Genomic DNA, 23500 nt, shown 5'->3' on the forward strand with positions numbered 1-23500 from the left:
TTGGACCAGGACAGACTCTAGTGACATTACCTACGTGCCCCAATATTTTTATTTTTTGGGTGATGAGGAAGCTCTTCTTCAGATTCAGGTGGAGGCCTGTAGTCTGAAAACATTTCAATATGGTTTTCAAGTGGCATAGATGTTCTTCAAATGTCTCTTAAAAAAGGCCAGTGTTATCAACAATGCAGAGATGTGTTGTCTATTTAAGGTGTCAAAGAAGGTTGTCCATTGTACATTTGAAGGTGAATGGTGCATTATATATTACTTCAAATGACGTAACTTTGAACTCACAGAGGCCACCAGGAGTTATTAAGGTAGTCTTCTCCTGGTCAGCTTCGTCAACCTCCATTTGTCAGCAGCCTAGCTGCATGACGATAGTTGAGAAATACTTTGATCCTTTCAAGCAGTCTAGGGTCTCAGCAATGAGCAGACATAATTTTTCGCGATTTCATTCAGTTGTTGGTAGTCAATACAGAAATACCAAGAGTCATCCTTATTTTCACAAGGACCACAGTAGAAGGTCAAGCACTCTCTGAAGGTTGAATGAGTCATCTCGCAGCATCTTCATCAGTTCCTCCCAAATTCTCTCTCATTCAGTTGGCAACACCCTATACTTATGATATACAGTGTTGATATATTTTGTTTTGCCATGGTCCATTTGGTCTGTCTTTATTCCACTACAGACCTGAAAGTACTTGAAAATTGGTGCAGAATGGCTACTACTTGTCCATGTTGTTGGCCAGTCAGGTCAGAGCCTATCAGGTGTTGACAGTAGCTTCCTCTATAGCATTGTATGTAGTGATAGTGAAGCACAAGTCTTAGTAAATGACATTAAGCTGCCCTTCCTGGACTGATTTTGCTGTCCCTCTACAAATATCTTTAGGGATGATTTGCAGCTGCTTCTGGCAGTTAGCAGTCAAAAGTCCTCCTTGACCACCTGCAATGCTTGTGATCATCACTGGCATGTAGAATTCTCTTTTGATCCTGAGTAGCTTCTTTAAATCAACAAAAGTTTGAAGGTTTAAATGAGTATCTAGACTGAGAGTGGGAGTTGTCTTGCTGATGACAGTGGGTAACAACATTTTTAATGACAGAAAACAACTGCCTCAGCTATCTTTGTTGTGTGTGCTTGTGAGAAGAGCTTTGTAAATCTGGAGCTTCAATCTTCCACAATCTATGACTGATTGTGACGCCTGCAAGAAGTCCAATGTCAAAATAACATTACAACTACATTCTGTTAAAATGACAAATTTGAAGGACTGTTTTTGTCACTGATAATTATTCTTGCAATACATGTTCCTGTTGGCTGAACATTTACCATTTGCATCTTTCAGCACAATAGCTTTCATATCACGGATCACAGTATCATTTACCTGGCAATGATAAGTGTTCAAAACTCCAGAAAGAGACGCCCATGAGTCAACTAATGCTTGGACAGGTTGGCCGTAGACGATGATGCCATTAAGATCTCCTGACATCTTGGTAACTGTTGACCATGGAGGATTTGCACCTGTGGTGACCTCACCTCAACAGATAGCTGCCCTGCTTGCTTTTCCTGAAACTGGTGTCTACATGAGCAGATGATACCTTCGTATGAGATGGGGAACAACTACGGCATGTTAGGGAGTGACAGTAGTCCAGTGTACGGTGTTGGAATTAGTCCCACAGGTTGACTACAATCATCTGCAGTTGACTGATGTGAATATAATTGTCGCGATGGTTGACATCTGATAGTGTAATAGTTGCTGAACACTCGTCTTCTTTCTCTGCAGTGGAGTACACTATGTTCAGAGTCTCCACAGTGAAACCATACCAGTGTTTTTTTCCGCCATCTTCCAAATGTCAGTTGTTCTGCGGGACGTCATATTTGGTTCAGGAGTTGGTTGCACTTGCATCGGTTGGATGATGAGCGGTTGTTTGAAGGTTGTGTGAGTTAAGTTGGTCGAGTCCATTCCATCTGACACATTTGACTAGTCGCAGAGATTGGTGCTAAAGAACGATGCATCTCTCTTACCACCTGATGCATGGGGTCAACATTCATGGCTGCTATCTCTTGCTTACTCAGTGTGACAGTTCTGGCTGACATAAACTGCTGCCCGTATCTCTTCTCTTACTATTTCACATCTACCATAGGGATAACGTTCAGGAGGTTGTCGAACTTCTTTCATATGACTCTTTATTGTTACTTTTCCTCATTGCAGTGGCACCACTTGATGAATTTCTCAGTTGCTGTAACATCCTTTACATGAAGAGCTTGGTGTATGTTTTCCATAATTCCTTTAATTAGATATGGGATTTTGTCAGCTTTTGTCATATTCAGATTCACAATACAACATAAGGTCAAAACATTCTGTGTCCAGTAAGACTGTGTTGTTTCCCTACTACATTGGTCCCTCCTCATCGACTGTTCTGCTACTAAGCAGACATGTTACTGGTTGCCACCAAATATTATCTTCAGTTCAACCTGGAATTTGTCCCAGCTATAAAGCTCCTCTTCACTGTTCTCGATCCACTGCTAGGTTGTGCCATCCAAGTAAAAGTACACATTTTACAAACACATCATATCATACCATCTGTTGTATCTGGTGACTTGGTGAAATACTTTGCGCCATTTTGCTAGGTCCTGACCAGGATCTCCTAAAAATGTTGGATCTTTCGTGCAGTTTACTTATTGCTGTTTTGGAATTCATATGGAACTTGGGAGCAATGTATTATTGACATTCTTGTTCCAGTCTGTGTAATTGCCTAACTGGAGTCACAATGATGCATATGTTTTCAACTACCCAGTATCTCCTCAAAACAATGTCACATCATAACTGCAATCAAATCCAATTCTACAGTGGGGTTTCACTTAGTAATAATGAAAGCATGTTTACTACCACACAGTAAAGCAAGACCAAAAAAGGTCAACAGCAAGAAAATTTTGTGAAATTGCAGATTTTTGTACAGTGGTAGAGGGAGGGAGGTGTGCGTGTGCGTGTGCGTGCGTGCGTGCGTGCGTGTGTGTGTGTGTGTGTGTGTGTGAGTGTGTGTGCGTGTGTGTGTGTCATGAACAACATACTAAAAATCCTGAATCGTGAGGTGTGAGCATGTGCATGGAGGGTCTTTAAAGGCTGACCCCCCCCCCCCCCCCTTTTCTTTAAATCCAGAGCTACCAGGAAAATGTACAAAATTAAAACTGCATTAAATTTTCTATAAAAAAGGTCCTATTAATTTTTTTCTCTAGGACTAATACTTTCTGCTTTGCAGTGGATGGAAAAATCACAGATCATTTTAACTAGTTTTTTAGTGGTATAAAATTGATGTTTATTGTCAAATGAAATGGATTAAGAACAAATATTAAATCTGTGTACCGCATCTAAGTGCAAGAGAACCATATTAAAGGATGAACTGTATTCTGGGGCTGCAACCGGGTGGAGAGGAGGAGGAAGGAGGTTACAAGTGTGAGGGAAAGTAGGTTGCCGGATTGTGGTCACACACCTCTCTCCTTCATAGGTCTCTAAACTGAAGAGCAAATGAGTGATTCCTCATTCTCTCTACCTCACTACACCACAAACAAGCAACTACAGGATATTTCAGAAAGTAAATCTGACCCTTTCACAGCGACCTTTATGAATCACTGGTAATGTAATATGCAGACATGCTCGGGAGTGTTTATTTTCCAGAAAGTATGTTAATACTATGTGGAACATTGGTGTGGATTACTAAGAACACTAATGCAAGAAAAAGTATGGAAATCTATGTTGTAAATCTCTCCACAGTGTTCTACACCGCTACAGTGATTCTTAGTCATTCTGGGAAAGGCAGCTTCCTCCACCACAAGCACTGCTTGCTTTACAGTTTAGAGACAGACTATACCTCCCCAGTATTTCCTGTCTAGCTCTCTTATATATGTAGACAAAATAATTTCACGAAACTTGTGTTTGTATAGTAGAAGTTATTTTCAGTTTACAAGTGAGTACATCTTTGCAGTTGTTAAGTGAGCTATTATGGAAAATACATTCCTATAAACAAATAGCGGAGATGCTGAGTTGTGATAGGCACAATAAAAAGATCCACACACTCATAGCTTTCGGCCATTAAGCCTTTGTCAACAGCAGACACGCATGCATACACACACACACACACACACACACACACACACACACACACACACACACACACGCACGCAAACGCAACACAAAACCTAGCCACTCGTGGTCGTCGCATCTGCAATGACGAACAGTCCTTCTCTAAATATACTGAGGGTCTCACTAAAGCCTTCACTGACCGTAATTATCCTCCCATCCTTGTACAAAAACAAATCTCCCGTGCCTTACCCTTCCAGTCTCCCACCACCTCCAAAAGTTCCACAGTCCAGCCACAGAGGAGCATTCCCCTCGTAACTCAGTACCATCCGGGACTGGAGCAACTGAATTACATTCCCCGTCAGGGTTTCGATTACCTCTCGTCATGCCCTGAAATGAGAAATGTCCTACCCACTATCCTTCCCACCACTCCTACTGTGGTATTCCGCCGTCCACTGAACCTACACAATATACTCGTCCATTCTTACACAACCCCTGCTCTCAATCCCTTACCGCATGGCTCATACTCCTGTAACAGACCTAGATGCAAGACCTGTCCCATACAGCTCCTACCACCACCTACTCCAGTCCAGTCACAAACATCACCTATCCAATCAAAGTCAGGGCTACCTGTGAAACCAGTCATGTGATTTACGCGCTAAGCTGCAACCACTGTGTTGCATTCTATGTAGGCATGACAATTAACAAGCTGTCCGTCTGCATGAACGGCCACCGACAAACTGTGCCCAAAAAACAAGTTGACCACCCTGTTGCTGAACATGCTGCCAAACATGATACCCCTCATCTCAATAACTGCTTCACAGCCTGTGCCATATGGATCCTTCCCACCAACATCAGCTTTTCTGAATTGTGCAGGTGGGAACTTTCCATACAATACATCCTACGTTCCCATAACCCCCCTGGCCTCAACCTTTGTTAGTCACTGTCCTCACCCACCCAGCCCCCTCCCTGTTTCCATTCCAGCACTACACAGCCATCATTTCACCACCACACCCAGTCTTTTAATTTATTTTTATTTTTATTCCTCTCCTTTCCGCTACTTACCCCCTCCGCACCTTCTCTCCTGCCCTCTGTCTAAACTGCAACACTTCACTGTCCACCACTCCCACCATACTACCTCTCCCCCTCCCCGCCCCAGCCTCCTCCTTACCCCCGTCCAGTCGCCACTCCCACCATGCACTGGTGCTACTGGTCGCAGTGTAGTTTCAGCTCTCTGAGCCTGCAGACGTGTGTGCAAGTTGCGTTTGCGTGTGTGTGTGTGTGTGTGTGTGTGTGTGTGTGTGTGTGCGTACTGCTGACAAAGGCTTAATGGCCGAAAGCTGTAAGTGTGTGAACCTTTTTACTGTGCCAATTGTGACTCAGCATCTCCGGTATATGGTGAGTAGCAACTTTCCTTCTCTGGTATTGTTAGATTCCATCTTGGATTTTCCATTGTTTGATTCCTATAAACAAAGACTGAGAAGGGCTTGATTTGTACATATGATAATGTAGTGTTGGTGGGAAAGGGATTGAATTGATAAATATGGAATCTTGCTGCTGACTGTCATTGACAGCATACTGTACGGTTGTGTAACCATGATGTAATCACTTGGTGGTGAATTAATGAATGACCAAAAATTCTCTCACCATGAATTTTGTTACTGGTAGATGCATAAATCTCCATAAGTCAGGAATTGCTGGCATTTTTAAAATGGGCTGCAGTGAGTAGAGCCACTTCCCACACTTCCACACTATATCTTGCAAGTCGGGTGTAATTTGCTGTAATGCATGCTTGATGTGTGTTGAAGTATCTGAAGGTCCATAACACTAAGTGATGTACTTCTGTTACAGAGGATGCCAATTTAAGCCACTCGCCACTGGACCTCTTCAGATGTTGGGAGAACTGAGGCTGGGGTGATGCATTTGATACCCCTTGTGCTGTGAAAAGTATTCCAGTCATTGATAGTGAAGGCAATGAAATCAATATTGTTGAATACATTTTACCTGCATGTTACATCTGGAACAGGCTCTTCAGTGTGGCTCCAACTGTTGAGCTGTTTTAGATAATAGCCATTTGACAACTGCAAATAAATACTCACTTAATCAGTTGATAATAACTCCTCTATATAAACACAAGATCAGTGAAATTATTTTGTCTATTGAAGTGAGAGAAATGAACAGGAAATGCTGGGGAGGTATACTCTATCTGTGACCTGATTAGTGGGCAGCAGTCATGGAGGGGGAAGCTGCCTTTCCTGGACGAACACAACAGCTGTTGTACAGGATGACAAAAAACCCAGTTCCCCGCAGTCCTTACGCATTAATTCGTATTTGTGTACCATGTAGTAATCCAAACCACTTTGTGGGAAATAAACACCCCCAGGCATGTCTGCACATTATGTCGCCAGTGATTCATAAGGCGGGCTGTGGAAGGGTCAGTATAACTTTGTGAAACACCTTGTAGCTGCTTTTTGTGATATAATGGGGTAGAGAAAATGGGGAACCACATGCTCACTCTTAAGTTTGTAGACTTATGAAGGAGCGAAGTGCATGGCCAAATCTTCATGCTTCTAACTTCCATCACTCTTTCCTTTCCATCCTGACATACCTCAGAATACAATTTATCCCTTAACATGGTTCTCCTGCACTGTGTGGTACACACATCTAAAATTTGTTCTTAACCCACTTCACTTAATAATAAACATCAATTTTAATCTATTAAAACACTATTTTTAATAATCTGCAATTTTTGCAGCTTTTGAATGCGGAAACTATTAGTCTCAGAAAAATAATGAATAGTATCTTTTTCTAGGAAATGCAGTTCCAAATTTGTATTGGGAAAAACATTTCACGGGAAGCTCCAGATTTCAAGATATTTAAAAACATAAAAAAGTGATCTCTAGAAAACCACACACACCACCGGTCAGGAGTTTTAGTCTGTTGTTCACAACATTCCCCCCCCCCAAATAATGTACAAAAATTTGTTGACTGGACTACAATGAACATCAAAGTACCGACAAAACACAACTGAACTCCTGTATAGAGAGTGCTGCTAATTATACAAGTATCAGATATTCGAGAAGATACTAAACAAGAAAAACAGTAATCGCTGGTGATCAGGTTCGAAGCGGCAACCCGCACAATGCCCTATTGCATGCAGCACAGCTCACACGGTGTCTCTTTGAGACTTGGTTATTGTTGTTCACTTTTAAAATGCTGGCACTTCTGTGACTTTTTCATTTTGCTTTTACAATCCTCACAGGAAGAAGCTTTTTTTCCCCAGAAATCTGAGGCCACTACTTTTGTTGAATATTTGTGTTGGATGCTAATGTCTGTCTTCATCTATGTACACTTCTGACAGGTAGCATAAAACAATGTACTAATCCATTGTTTCAACTGATGGGCTGTGTCTGTATGTCATTTTATTTACTAACATACAATCTCACTCTACTTACTAACATACAATCTCACTCTACTGAATCAAACATCCTTTTTTTACGTATTTGAGAAGAAGAAGAAGAAGAAGAAGAAGAAGAAGAAGAAAGACTGGTTACAAAAATGTGGATTTAATTGCAACTAATTAATTTTAGATTAATATTGCAAATTTTTCTATCCACTGTAAGTGTGCTTTTTATTTTCTAGTTACATCATAAAATTTTATCGCTGATGATAATTGCACCATCACTAGCGAAGACATAATGAGCTGTATGCCTTTATAGAGAATGCATTTTGGTAGAGGTCATGGCTTCCACTCTACCAGAAACTATAAAAGAAGATCCATGCTTTTGTAGTTAACAAACAGAGTTGTATGCCAAATGAAAATGTAGGACTCACCTGGTGACCTTAGACTGAAAACTGTGTCATAAACCAGATTGCAAAGAAGTCTAATGTTGTGGCGTGTCTTACAGCTGACTTCTATTGTGTCAAGTACTCTTGGAAGACCACACTTTTCAGCATCTACTATGTTGATAAACCTGTTAAAACAAAATGAAAAGTTCAAATACAACTATAAAAAACTGCATTTTAACTAGGACAAGAGAAAATTCTTTTTTACACTTACTTATCCCTTATTATCTGCTGAAGTTCCTCTGATGTTGATGCTGGATACTGTTCTCTCATTAGATCATAGTGTGTACCAATAATTAAGACAGGCGAGTTTGGTGCTCTAGCCTAAAAGCAAGAATAATAATAGTTATTACCTTTAAAACATGAAACTATTTCTTAATACTGGTAATAATTTTTTCAGATGTAATTCTCATTCGCAAACACTTGTAAAGGCTAACCTGTATGTTCACCAGCCACTGTAAAATCTCGTTAATGCCCTTCTGTCCATCAGGGATTCTCCACACAACAAGATACAAACTTCTTTTGGACAGGAAATACTGATGTGTAGCATAATATTCCCTTTGACCTCCAAAGTCCCATGTTCTAAAACAAAAATCAATTAATAAAATATTACAAATTTAAGCAAGGATATATTTTTGCAATGTAAGTCATATATTTTATTTACAACATCCATCACTGTAAAAGACAAAACCTGAAAACAACTGGTCCATAAGATGACTGCCCTCTTATCTTCTTCTCATAAATCCAGTCTCCAATGTCTACACCAACTGTTGACATGTTACATCCTCTTGCAGTTTTCACATTTATATTTTTATTGCCCATCCTTTTCGCCCAGTGCTGAAAAATAAAGGTTGGCAATGATTTCCAAAACTAAAATTGTTATCATTGTTAAGTAGAATATTAAGATTAAGGTATGCTCAGTTGTGGAGAATTACAGAGGAAAGAGAAATAAGCCACTACTGTATCAGATAACATGATGTAGTAAGAAAATCAAAGTATGACACCCCTACTTTTCATTACATAACATGCCTCATTTTTGATTTCCCACTTTTCTTAACAGTAGACAATATGTGAATGAAGAGTGGGGAGATAGATTAGATATCACCACACGTGCAGTACGAAATGGAGGAAAGAAAGAACGAGAACGATAACGATAACAACAACAACAACAACAAAGTGCAGACACTTTTAACATGACAATTATGGCTGAGAGGTTTTAGATCTATGATTATGTAACATATCAGCACACGTTGGGCCTGAAGTGCCTTGTTTATGATATTTCCAACTTCAGCAACCAGTTTTGTGGTCACCATTACCAGAAGCTTGTGTAATCCACTTTACTTTGTTGTGTGCTGTTTTCTTTTCTTATTTTCAAATGAGTAATGGGACTAATCCTGATGCACCTAGGGGTGCGGGTACAGCTCCCACAACACCAGAAAAGACTGATGATCCCTATGACCAGATGTAAGTTTCATTTCCACAGAAGCACAATCACAGATGTAGGCTGCCAACCCTGTGAGAGGGAGGTGGTCCTTGATCCCCCTCACCCCTCTACCCTTCCCATGGAAGTTGAAGTTCTCATGCTTGTGGACAGCTATCATGTTAAAGTGTCCTCACAATTATAATACATAGACTGATTAAACAAATCTAGCACATTAAAAATTTCATATGGCACTGATGAGAGCAGAACAAGAGACATGTGCAGAAGGGTAAGATAAATATTCTCACTGCAAAGTGTCTAGAAATTGACTTTGTTTTAATACGAACTTTACCACTATGTACAAATTCAATGAGGCAGTGGACATTTGGAAGCCATGCAAATAACAAATCCCCTAATGTCTCAGTGATGTCCTACACTGCCATACAATCAAATCTTTCTCTGAACAGCAAAGATGAATGTTGGGTAAAATAATATGAAGCAAACACAAAAGTCTGGACAGTTGCATTTATGCGATTCTTTCAACTGACCTGTCTCATTTCACTTCACTTGTACAATATTTCATTCACTCTTTACTAAATGTTCATTCCTGGAAAACAATTACTGCCCTCTGTTTGTCACATATTTAGCACCATATCACAACATTCTCACACTAATAACAAAGGATTTTGGGTTTCTACACTGAAGTTTCTAAATTAATATCTACCTCAACAGGCTTCTTTTTGTATGATCCAGTTCCCTCCTGCCGCAACTGCTCCAAAAGAGAAGTTTTTCCAATTCCTTGGACACCAACAATCATTAACTTCATTCGTGCATATGGTCTTGCATCCTCAAGTACTGATTTCAGGTAACCAATTACATCCATTGTTTTATATTTCTTGGAATCAATCATAGATTTAAGTGGTTCCTGAAGACTGCATCCACGTGTATTCAGATTCCATAGTCTGGATAACAGACCCATCTGGGGTGGGAGTTCACAAATATCTGAAAATAAAACAGTATTTACACTAAAAATACAGAAAAAAATCCATCTATGAAATATTAACAATTAAAAAGTAAACATTTAAGAAAATCAGATGAAGACTGGCATTTTCCGAAGTACCTCTTGCTAAATGGGAGCCAACGCAGAAGGTGGCAGAGCTGACACAAAACTGTTGCCAAGTCTGAAGATAATGTTTCACAATACATCATCAAAAAACTAATACGTAATAATAAACTACAGTAACATCCTAGCACTGATAAATATGGTTGCACTGGTGGTAATGAGGGCATTTGCTGCCAGCGTATAAAGAAAATAATAGTAAAAGAAAAAACATACTGAACAGTAAATGAGCATCATGTCCTAGTCCTAGTTTCCTTCCACTTAATATATGATCCAGAGTCAACACTTACAATGACAGTTTTTTTTAATTTCTACGGCAATTTCTCCTGTAAAATATTTCCTTTATTTATTAAGTGAATAAATGGAAATAATTGCACTCTAATAAAACCATTTACAAAATGTGGGCTAAAAAACATGAAAATATGTGAAATTATGAAAGACAAATATTTAAATGCCTTAAAAACCTTATCTTTTTGTTTTTTTGAATCTGATTAATGGCAACAAAAATAATATTTTTATGCAAGCTACTTAAGAACTATTGACACACTTTCTGAAAATGTAATAAGACAATATGTAACAGTACCAATATATGATTAAGCTTTTCACTATACCAAATGGTCACAGTTAATGTATATAAATACCTGGATTTCCACTGACGTTTAAAACAGATAAGTTACTCAGTTCATGGATGTTTTGAGGTATTTCACGGAGCTGATTGTTGCTAATATCCAACATACTCAAATTTGGAAACATAAGTCGATTCTTTGAACTGGCAGGAGAATTTAACAGGTCCTGAAAATAGGAAAATGATACAACTCTTTTTTATTTATTTACAAAATGTTAGGAATCTTCTCTCCAGTACAAAAAAAATTGTTTTTTGCTTACTGCTATCAAAGACAGTGGAATTCATAGTGCAAAGAAATGTGTATGAGCAATCACATAGTACAACAAGTTTACTACATCTACAATAATGAGAAAAATTATTAGCACAGTACTGAAATGACTTTCTTTAGGACCACACATGAATTTTAACAAATATCCTAGTTAAAGGATCACATTCCCTTATTTGTTATTGAAGTTGAATTTTCACTTTGTCACTAAACCTCAGGAACTTTCTCATAGTGTTATTTGTTTGTGGATTTAACATGTACTGAAATAAGAAACTAAATATTATTTCCAGAAAATTGGATAGGTGTTAGAAAAAGGAAGCACTGTCTAGTATGGTAAATGATAGGTTCACCTACGATGGACAAAATGAATGTTAGGGCCATATTGGAGGCACTTGAGAAAAGATGGTGCTGTCATAATGTCTAATGAACAAAATCCTTGGATGTTTGCACACTCTCTCTCTCTCTCTCTCTCTCTCTCTCTCTCTCTCTTTCTCTCTTTGAATCTGTTATGCCAGAAAAATACAAAATTTGAGTAACTATAAAACAAGATAAAATTATCACCCTGCTAATGGGCATATCAACCAGGTCTGTCTCTGATCCTAGCAACTGACATCTCTTCACATGGAGTCGTCTTAGTCTTATCACATAACTTTCCAAGTGACCTTCACCAATTGCGTAAAAAACATTATTTCCAACGTAAAAATAACATTCTCAAATGAAAAGGAGGCTGTAGCGTTTACTAATGGTGTACAGGAATTTAATTTTTTTTTTACACCACTATAAATTTCACCCAATTACAAAGCACAAACCTTCCATTCCCTTTCTGGGCCAAAATTCCAACTGTCCATCAAACTGCACACCAGCTCCAATGCTGGGCTTTATATCTACCAAATTTTCAAAATATCAACAATTATGAAAGGATAGATCACTATTCACCATGAAGATGACATGTGGAGTTGCAGGAAGGCACACATGTTACACACTAAGCTTTCAGTTGAAGACACACACACACACACACACACACACACACACACACACACACACACGAAGATACATCTCATGCACACATGACGACTATCTCTGGCCACTCTGGCCGGACTGCAAACTCTTGTGTTGAAGGAAAGCAGCCATCAGGTGTGGGGCATGAGAAAGGGAAGGACAGCAGAGCACAGGTGGGGGTGGGAAGAGCGCTGTGTGCAAGGATTAGAAGGCAGCAGAACATGGCTGCCAAGGGCAGCTTTGGGAGGCTGTGGGGAGTCAAGGGGTGAGGGGGGGGGGGGGGGGGGATGGGGAGTGGAAAAGGAAAGGAGTGAAGAATGGGAAAAGACTGGTGAGTGCATTGGGAGAGAGTGGCATGCAGTGAGGGTGAGGGGAGGAGGTGATAGAACAGAGGGAGCAAAAACTGTTGGGTGGAGGGTGTGTGGACAGTAGGTATTGTAGGATGAGTCTGGGATAATTTTGGGAGCAGAGAATGTGCTGTAAGTACAGCTTCTATCTGTGCAGTTCAGAAGAGCTGATGATGGGGGAAAGTATCCAGATGATCCAGGTTGTGAAGAAGCCAATAACATCAAGCACATTACCATTTATTACTGCTCATCGTAACAATGCTCAAATGCAGAGTTATTACCTACATTGCCTATGGGACCAGATCCAGGGATCAATAGCAACTGAATTGTTCCCTTTCAAATGGGCTGTGACATCAATCAACTGCCATAAGGCTTCCTCACCATGTTTCAGGATGTAGCAATAGCTAAGAGGCAAGATCCTACTTTCAGAAAAGCACTACCCTATATGCAACAAGCTTGGCCAATCACACTATCAACAGCACAACAGTCAACCCTGTGTCAACATTTTGCAAACAACAACTTCAAGCTTTCAAAAGTGTGCTATTCTTAATTTATGAGAATGAAATATGCAGGGTTGTTATTCCATACTCTTTGTTATACTGCATTCTTAACTTACTTCATCAATTACAAGTATAAAAAATATTTATAAGAAGAATGTTGACTGAACCAAACTGGATGGGGACATTACACACCTCATCCAGCATTTCTAGGTACATAGAACACAACAATCAGTGCCTTCGCAAACATTTTCCACAAGGCTGGAGCCCAAGCAAAGTCCCGATGCTGATTTAGTGGGACATTTCTTGGAAGCCATGTGGCTCACTGGAATAATTCATACTCCTACTTCCTATATGTGCTTAAGTTAACAGCACACTGCCATGACATCCACCACTATGACTTTATTAAATATCTTTGCCACTGAGGGTACACGCAATGCAAGACTGATAAATGGATTGCAACTTACAGCAGCCACTTTAAAGTGCATCTGCACTTGCAACAACATGAAACATCTAACCATGTCCCTGTATCACCCTGCATACAATAGCACTGCAAAGACAACTGTGCATACTTTTAAAAATTCAGATGCTTAATAATTTTGTGTTACCACATCTGCAAGAAAATTAAATAGTTTTCTAGCATCATACAGAGTACTACCCGTCAAGGGCAGCAGGCAAGGCAAGATGATTCACAGTCAGCCTCACTGAATGCTCACCAATTTACTGTTCACACCGATGATGGGAGAGGAGGACAGTGCCACACCATCCGAAGCTGATATGCGAAAGTGAGCACAAACATTTGGGGTCACACCAGGATGAAACCAGAGATCTACTGCGGCTCGTCATGGCCATCAGTTGGTGACAGTTGAAACATCTCAGGATCAACTGTGACAACACCAGGATCAGCAGTGCTTAAGCTATCTGAGCCAGGTGTCATGAGCTCTCACCAGGTAATGCAGCAGCTACCATTCAGTAACTTCTGACTGACTGTTCTCTTCTCCTATTCGATGGCAACACCCATTTAAATGAAACAGCATCTCCACAGCCTTCTCACTCAAGGGATGTCCAAAGCAGAAGACTGTCAACCATTTGCACCCTACCTACACACTCCTTGCACTGGGTAGGTCATTTTAGGAACTAAAGGCCATTTCAAAATAGAGGATGGGGGTTGTGATTAAGGAGCCTCAGTAATACACCGACATGGAAAATGCATCACTGCACTCTGTAACTGCTGTGATGTGGGCCAGGCTCCATGTGCGCCAGCAGGCTAGAGTCTGGCATAGGCCACTTCAGTATTTAGTCATGCTGCCTTTCCACACTGACCTCTGTGTGCGTTAGATGAACTGTCTGACTTCTTTTACTGTGTCTGGTTTTCAAACTGAGCTATAACAAAGAAATGGAAACTCATTCTCTTTCTTCAAAGTGAAATAGAATAAGCTGTACAGACATATTTGTATCAGACACCAAAACCAGGAAAGGTGGAAGTCAAGTTCACTGTCATCTCTGATGTCTATTTGTTCACTGAAAAGGGAATGAGGGAATCAAAGAAACTATTGTTGTTTGTCAAGGACACAAAATTAGTACAATACAGTTCACTGATGATGCAGCAGTGATAGCCAAAAGTGAACAGGAACTGAATCAGTGCTGAATTTAATGGAACATGTGCCAGCTGAAGGTTAAGATATGCACATAAATCACGAGGAAGCACTACAGGTGGACATGTTGGAAGGCTAAATGTTACAGCTTGGAAAAAGAATGTACAAGGGATACATACATTTTGATACCTGTGAAGCAGAATTGATAAACATGATAGGCACATGCATGGCACAGAAGAAAGTACAGCGCGAAAAAGTCTTCGACATGAATAAATAGTGGCTCATGTCTAAGAATGTAAATTGTGCCTGGTTTTGAATGTATTAACATGAATTAGTAATCAGTAAGGAAATTTCTGAAACTAACTGCAGTCGGAGGTAAGCATCCAGATATACTCATAATCAGTTCCTTTTGATTTTTTATGTTAAAGCATTTACCATGATATGATTGTGACTCTGTTACAGTGAACTGTATATATTATATTGCAACCTGATTTTATTATTGTATTTTAACAGTAGCAGGAGGTGGGAAATTAGTTTAGTAACATTTTCCTGTTTGTATTTGAAATGCCCCCCCCCCCCCCCCCCAATTTAGTGACTTGGAAGTATGGAAGCAACAGAATAAAAAGTAGCAATTTCTCAGTTGATAACATGGTGTTCTTCTGTTACTACAGGCCAGCAGCTTGGAGTGCCAGTATCACTGCAGCTGTCAAAAGGTTGCATTTTTTCACCCTACAGAATTTCATGATAAAGCCATATTCCTTTAATGTGTTTGGATCATGTTCTATGTGGAAATAAGTGTCAAGTGCTTCTACAAAGTTCTGGGCTTGGTTCTTCATAACAAGAGCCTGGAATACTGAATTTGTGGTACCTCATTTGGTGTTATCGTACGGAGAAAGAGAATTAAATTTCACTATAATCTAAATATCTGCACAGAGGTTATGTAGTTAAACAACAGCCAATGAAACACTTACCTAGGTAAGTAAGAGATTAGGGTTTTAAATCTATTCTAATTTTTTGAATTCTTTCAACATAATGTTATATCAATTCAGTAGTTGCAGAGTGAGCATACCCAATCAGTTTCATCTTCTTCAGATACAGAACTTCCCCCATCATCATCTGTTGATAACTGTATACGGCTAAGGTTGTTGTCAGAGAGTATAAGTGTGCGGAGGTTGTCAAGTCGAAGATGTCGCCTGTGTGTGCAAACATAATTCAAGATGGTACTTCTTAATGATCGTCGACCTGTGGGAACAAAGAAACTTATTACAAACAAGTTAAGAAAGCTTTCAGGTGTTTCTATTTATTAACTTAGCAAGTGACTTCATAATTTCTCGGCAGCACATGAAACATACATACAGCATACTTCCATCAGGCATTGAATGATATATTTATTTGTGAATGTTCCACTGCATGTCATATTAAACAATACTGATTAGAATGACTTGCCTGGCATTAATGGTATTTTTGTACTTCCTTTCATACCAGCATCTACCATAGAATAACAGGCAGTTACTGAATGCTCACTACCATCAACACCATCAATCTGTGGTAAACTTGGCCAGCAACATATTTGGTTGTGTGACACATCTAACTGCTTCAGTGAACTTGGATACGATGTGATGTGGCTCATACTACGGAGGCTGTGAAGTATTAACAACATTTTGTATGTTCATAGTACAATGTGACAACATTAATGAATAAGAAAAGCAAAGTAGCCATGAAAAAACTACAAGAAAAGTGCAAAAATTAAAATGACATTACACCACTCTTGGAATTCTGTTCATTACTCTTTTGTTTTTGTCATGATTTACAGTGACAAATATTTACATCTAGAAATACAAGAGATTTCAAAACAAGCAATACCTATTATAGCTAAGGTTCAGTCTTGTCAAATTTACAGCCAAACAAGGCAGTGCTATTGGTACACCAGTGAATAAATTATGTGCCAAATTTAAAGCTGAGAGCTTTGAGCAATTCTCGTCGTGTTCTTCATCTGTGTGCATGATCTGCTCAGTCACCTCCACACTGCGACTCCATATGTTGTGATGAGAAACATCCAAATGTCTACAACAAACAAAAAGAGGAAATGCATAACCACATGAACTTCATGTTTTAGTAGTATTACTGATAAAGGAAAGCAGTATGATTAAACCAGCAGAAAAACAGTGATATTTACAAAGTTGTTTCATTTTAATATGTAAGTTACTATATCTAAACATACAATATACATCTTGATTTCATAAACATGTCATCAACATCAAAAAGAATGGCTAAGAAAGAAGGTGAAGGGAAGTAAGACCATAACATTTGAAGAGGGAGATAGTCCAGACAGGAGGACGTAATGAATATGAATAATGAATAATGTGTAATGTGCAATGGGTAATGGGTAATGGAAAGAGGGAGTAGTGAGTAGCAGAACTGGGAGAACAAAGATAAAATAATTAATGAGACTGAAAGGAACAAAACTAAAAAAGGTAGGAAATGGGATTAAGGACAAGAAAAAACTCTGCAATATTGTAACTATACATAAGATATCATTTACTAAAACACAAGGAAGCAAAAATAATCTGCAGTGGCCCATGAGCTATATAAACTTATTCTGATTACTGAAACGAAGTCGTGGTGCAGAAATAGAAAAAAGGGAAACTGTTTACAATTCAAAATATCAATATGGATCTGAAAGTCAAAATGAATTGATTAAAAAGAAACTGCACATTCATTCACAGAAAACTTAGTTTCATTCAAAGACATATTGTATTACAAACATTCAAAGACTAATTGTGTTATATGATTGTCAATACGAGTTCGTGATACTCACTCGACAGTTTTGGTTTTCATGAATGTTGAGTGGAAAGTTTGCGCATCAAGGAGATGATCTTCACTGCTAAGGTTCAAGTCTTCTGAAATTTCTGAGCAACTGGTTGATTCTGAATGGTCGCCATAATCAGCTACACCAGCTGATTTTGTACCATCACTATGCACAGGACTCTGGGCTTCAGTATGCTCCTAAATAATTTTAATACACATTTGTGTAATTTTAAATTTACAGTTTTATCAGAATATTTTCAGTCATTGCATAATTTTTTACCTCTGGTGGAGATATAGGAAGTTCTTTCAGCAGGTTAAATGCAGCATTCAGTTCTTTCAATTTTGGAGCTCTCCACACAGCATATGGTAGCTCTTGCAATTTGTTATTTGAAATATCCAACGTCACAAGAGATGACAATTTGAAAATGTCATCACTAATAACTTCCAGTCGATTATCCTGCATAAGTTAAAAAAAAAAAATAAATAAATAAATAAAATTTTAAAAAAATCTATAAAACGAGACATTTCTTCATTTTTTAATCAGAATACATAAATGTACTTAACAGTATGTCACTATTTATTTTCACAGCCTCTCAGCATTGTACTTCTTACTGTCTTATTATTCAAATTCCACTTTGACCATAATTAATCTTTCACTAGTAAATTAATCAATAATATCTTGCTGTTTCCTTATTAATAAATGTATCAATAGTTGTTACACAAAGCTATTTAAGATTGATGGTAAGAATTCCTAAATAATACATAACAGTAGCCTAATACAGTAATGTAATTAAAGAAACAGCAGACTGAATCTTATACACCCAGAGACAGAATGTATGTTGTTTCGAAATATCCTGGCACATTAAATCCGTGTAAATTGTTGATGGTGTACAGCTACCAGCCACAAATTGATTTCATGTTACTTTACTCACAAAGTACTGTTACTGTTTTCAAATTTTTACAATTCATCATCAGATGGTTTTTTCAGACAGATCAAATATGTGGGTCAAGCTGAGGTTTCTATCCACCAATATGTCTCTCCTATTTTCAAAACTCCATAAATGCTCTAAGGAGAGTTATACTTTAACAGGAATATTAGTTAATTCTTTTCTTACTTTGCTTTGAAAATCTTTTTGTTCCACTCATTTACAAAACTGTAAAAATGTGATTCCCTGCACCATATTTGATGTACATTTTAAATATTATTTTTCCTTTTGTTAATGAGACAAAGAAATAGGTAAGAATAGAGTTTAACAGCCTCCAATGATGAGGTTGCTGAAGACAGAGCAGAAGCTCAAATCAGTGAATGACATGGAAATAAATCAGTGTTTTACCACTTGTTCACATCGCTAGTTGCAGGCAGAATGGCATGCAGTAATAGGGGGTGGAAGGGTGGCAGGGTTCAGGTGTGGGCGGTAGATGATAGTAGAAGTGAGGTAGGAGCGTGAATGTACCATTAACATATTAAGATTATCTGGAGCAAAGCTTAGTTCATTTGCTCAATGGAGGGGGAAGAAAATTATCGTGGTTTTTTTTTAAGGAACAGAAGTGATTTAGGAAAGTAGAAATAAAAATATAAAACAGATAACTTGCAGATCTTACAGGGGCTTCCACAAGGCTCTTGCAATTTTTATGCTCAGATTCCAATACATTTACAGCTTAATGGTACTAGTACTAACCACAAAAATATTAAGCGTGACAAACACAACCACAATACAAGATAGAGAAAATATTTCCCTGAACACTTAGCAAAGTTTCACTCTGGAATTACACAAAGGTCTTTAACAAGCTGCTGGCAGATTTAACAGCACAGGTTCCAAAGTCTGTACAATATCAGAAGCAAATTAAAATTGCATCTTCATTAGCTAATCATTCTGAAAATTTCTGATTATTGAAAGCCAGTAATTGGACATTTGTAGGGGAAAAGTAAGACTGTTCAATGCAAATTGATAAAATGTTATTCTTTCACAAAGGTCTGTGGAGTCAGTAAATATTCATTTAGCATTAGCACATAAACAGCAGCTGCTTTGTAAGGAATTAGCAGCTTCTTCTGAAACAGGTTTCCTTCTAGTTTTATAAAGTTATTTCTAGCATGTATAAGCACGAATAACATATAATATAAGCATAATTAGTTTGTAACAGTGACTTGTCTTTGTTAAAATATACTTTATAATGGAAGGAAACATTCCACGTGGGAAAAATTATATATAAAAAAACAAAGATTAGGTGACTTACCGAACAAAAGCGCTGGCAGGTCGATAGACACACAAACAAACACAAACATACACACAAAATTCAAGCTTTCGCAACAAACTGTTGCCTCATCAGGAAAGAGGGAAGGAGAGGGGAAGACGAAAGGAAGTGGGTTTTAAAGGAGAGGGTAAGGAGTCATTCCAATCCCGGGAGCGGAAAGACTTACCTTAGGGGGAAAAAAGGACAGGTATACACTCGCACACACGCACATATCCATCCACACATACAGACACAAGCAGACATATTTAAAGACAGCTTTAAATATGTCTGCTTGTGTCTGTATGTGTGGATGGATATGTGCGTGTGTGCGAGTGTATACCTGTCCTTTTTTCCCCCTAAGGTAAGTCTTTCCGCTCCCAGGATTGGAATGACTCCTTACCCTCTCCTTTAAAACCCACTTCCTTTCGTCTTCCCCTCTCCTTCCCTCTTTCCTGATGAGGCAACAGTTTGTTGCGAAAGCTTGAATTTTGTGTGTATGTTTGTGTTTGTTTGTGTGTCTATCGACCTGCCAGCGCTTTTGTTCGGTAAGTCACCTAATCTTTGTTTTTAAAATATACTTTGAGTTATACCATACCATGAAAGTTTTCCTTTAGTATGGTGCATACTGAACACGACAAAGAATGACTTAAGACTAAAAAGCACTCCATTCAAATACAGGCCTGGCACCTTAACTGCTATACATCACACTCAGTCAATCAGTGTGTTAGTAACTAAAGCTAAAGTTCTGTTTATTCTGTACAGTTGGTCACCTGTAAATACACTTCCTCCAATACCGGTGCAGTATATCCAGTTTTTCTAAACTTATTATTCTTGTTGCCCCCTCCTCGTGTTGGAGAAAGTGAACCCGCTTCATTTGGGGATGGTAGTCTTTCAATTTTGTTCTGAGCAACATTCAAGTACCTGCAATAGGCAAATGTATATATTAATTGGAAAGCATTTCAGAAAAAGGATTTTCTTCCAAATCTGATAACAACACAGACCAGCTTTAAGAAGCAAATAGGATAAAGATTATGGTACATGAGTTAATCTTGAAGAAGTGTTTCAAATCAAAATTACCAAAGGGTATTTTTCAGGAATCCAGTGGAACTGATGCTCCATGTTCATGCACAATATTTTGATGATTGGTCAAGACATCTTTATACGGTGAAACAAGTCATATTCTTATGTTCGTTACCTGGACTCCACCTTCACTGTATAGTAATGTTGCTGTCATGAAGTTTTATACACCCACATTGCTGTTGTGAAGTTTTATACAGCTATTTTTAACTCTTGCAATGTTCTTTGATGAAATGCACATCTCTTTGAAGTTTATTGTCTGTGTCTGATAAAATTATCAGCAAGACATCAATAAACCGAGAGCAGAAGTCAATGGCTTGGTTATTTCTAAATATCTTTCATTGCCCATTAGGTTTTCCAAGATCCTTGCTTTCTGTATTCTGTAATTATGCTATCCCAGAAACTCTTGAGACTGCATTAGAAGATTAGTCTTGTTATGTTTTATTTTATGATTATACTTCGAACCTTGTGCAGTGGGTGCTTATCTGCAATGCTGTTTGGGTGAATAATGTTGTTGTTATTTCTTATTCTTCCCTTTTAGTTTTCTATGACACAAGGAACGAATTTTGACTATTTGTTACCATGTTCTTCCTATGTATGACTTGTTTGTTATGCCTTAAAATGTAGGATAATAAATGGCATACTGGCTGGATTTGATTTTGCAGTCAAGGCATGCTTCTATGTTTTTTTCAGATGTTTTTCTCTAGGCTTTTCTCTGAAGTTTGCTCCAAACAATCAATACAAGTCCTCTCCCTGCTATGTGACCCCACAGTACAGTCTTATACTAAAAAGACATGGCAGTAGGTTCAAAGTAGCCATACAAAAAAATTGTCATCCTAGTCAGTTAATAGGTGGAAACATGTTTACTTCAACTTCAAACATTCTGACATGCAAAATGTTCAATACACTGGCTCATTACAATGTAGATAACTGGCTACCCATCATTACTACTGCTTCACTCAATTCAAAATATACTAACTAATGATCTTACAATCAGAAGTATTCCTTCTTTCCAAGGTTAGAAAGCTCATAATGTTGTGGTGTTACAGCTACTTGTACTTTCTGACACTTAATGAAACCGTGTGGCAGACCTAATGAGTTGACATGAGCCATGATGATGTAGAGGTCAAAAGACCAAAAAACTTCTTCTTCTTCACTAGTTGCATGAAGTCCATAACATTACTCTGTCAGCTGATAATATTATACTTTCTTTCCTTTCCCACAGACCTTCTTTTATTATTTACTCTTTGTTGGAGATACTAATGACAGTTGCACTGTGCTCCATGGAGCTGTTGTATCCTGCATTTGATAGGATTTTTGTAATGGAAACAAATTTAGTTATCTGTAAATAACGGATAGCGTTTCCTGATTCAGACATTCTTCAGTAACATTAATTAACATATGGCAACCTACTTCATGTATTGGCTTATGTTTGAAGCAATTATAATGTTGTCTTTTGCAAAATTGGACCTATTAATATTTTTATTTCCTGGCTTTCATGTAACTCAATGCATTCCATATTTTCAGGATTATTCTATGGATTTTCTACAATTATTTTATAGTTTACAGATTAGGGTAAAGTATGCAACATTTAGAGACAATGTCACTTGATGAATTAACCACAAATTAAACTATGCTTGTGTAACTTCCATTGTGTTAAGTTCTTAAATCATAAACTTTTATTTGTTTACTTAATTATTTGAGTATAATGCCTACGCAACATGAGCACCTATTCCACTACAAAAACATTTAAGTTCCTTCAGAGTCATATCTAACAATATATGGAAGATGAACAATCTAAGACAAGACAGATTGCTACTTACTGTAAAGAAGACACGTCAAGTTGCAGATAGGCATGATTAAAACACACTCACTTATAGCTTTTGGCCATAGCCTTTGTCAATAAAACACACACACACACACACACACACACACACACACACACACACACACACACAGAGAGAGAGAGAGAGAGAGAGAGAGAGAGAGAGAGAGAGAAGTAACACACCTCTCAGGCACACACTTTTCCTGCATTGTTGATATTTCAACCTGGAGTTTCCATAGTTTAATAAATGGAAGATGGTCAGTATTCTTGAACAGAATAACCACAGTTGTCAAGTACTGAATTAGGACTGCAAGTCTAAAACAAAATAATAAGTCGAGTACACACAAAATCAATAACTCATTGCCACTGAGGAAATTTTAGGGGCTTAATTTCTCAAAAACTGATTTCGTTATCTGTTATTTGTAAAATATTAGTATAGCATTAGGTTGCAAAGAACATACTCTAGTATTGTCCGTGGAGCTCGTATAAAGAATACTAGTCATAAGAAAGAAAGTGGAGGAGTAAACTACTGGTTGACAAATCAGCTCACTTTCAAGATAATATTAGGGCCATATGGTTTAATAGACAATGGAACCTTTGAGAAAAAGTCATGGACACTCCCTAAAAACCTAGATTATCTGACAGACAGCTCAGACTCATGTGAGAGATCTTAGAGCAAATCACCAATCTTATACCAAGAAAATACTGAATGCAGTTGTCTGTGAAATAAAAGAAAGTCCATACTTTCACCATTCCACATCCCTGAAATACTCATGC

The 23500-nt window shown here is 38.2% G+C and overlaps 1 protein-coding gene across 1 annotated transcript in view; it reads right to left on the reverse strand.

The window, feature by feature from the left end:
- Window positions 1-23500, reverse strand: part of LOC126470639 (leucine-rich repeat serine/threonine-protein kinase 1) — a 375607-nt gene that overhangs the window by 88570 nt on the left and 263537 nt on the right. Inside the window, exons 14-25 of the mRNA XM_050098623.1 lie at window positions 20592-20742; window positions 17870-18046; window positions 17600-17787; window positions 16645-16845; window positions 16228-16421; window positions 15851-16023; window positions 11095-11245; window positions 10058-10335; window positions 8605-8750; window positions 8351-8495; window positions 8128-8237; window positions 7902-8041 (exon numbers count right to left, since the gene is read on the reverse strand). Coding sequence (XP_049954580.1) covers window positions 7902-8041; window positions 8128-8237; window positions 8351-8495; window positions 8605-8750; window positions 10058-10335; window positions 11095-11245; window positions 15851-16023; window positions 16228-16421; window positions 16645-16845; window positions 17600-17787; window positions 17870-18046; window positions 20592-20742 — 2054 coding nt within the window. The remainder of the gene's footprint in view (window positions 1-7901; window positions 8042-8127; window positions 8238-8350; window positions 8496-8604; window positions 8751-10057; window positions 10336-11094; window positions 11246-15850; window positions 16024-16227; window positions 16422-16644; window positions 16846-17599; window positions 17788-17869; window positions 18047-20591; window positions 20743-23500) is intronic.

The sequence above is a fragment of the Schistocerca serialis genome, chromosome 1 (genome assembly GCF_023864345.2).
Source record: "Schistocerca serialis cubense isolate TAMUIC-IGC-003099 chromosome 1, iqSchSeri2.2, whole genome shotgun sequence".
In the NCBI taxonomy this organism is placed as follows: domain Eukaryota; kingdom Metazoa; phylum Arthropoda; class Insecta; order Orthoptera; family Acrididae; genus Schistocerca; species Schistocerca serialis.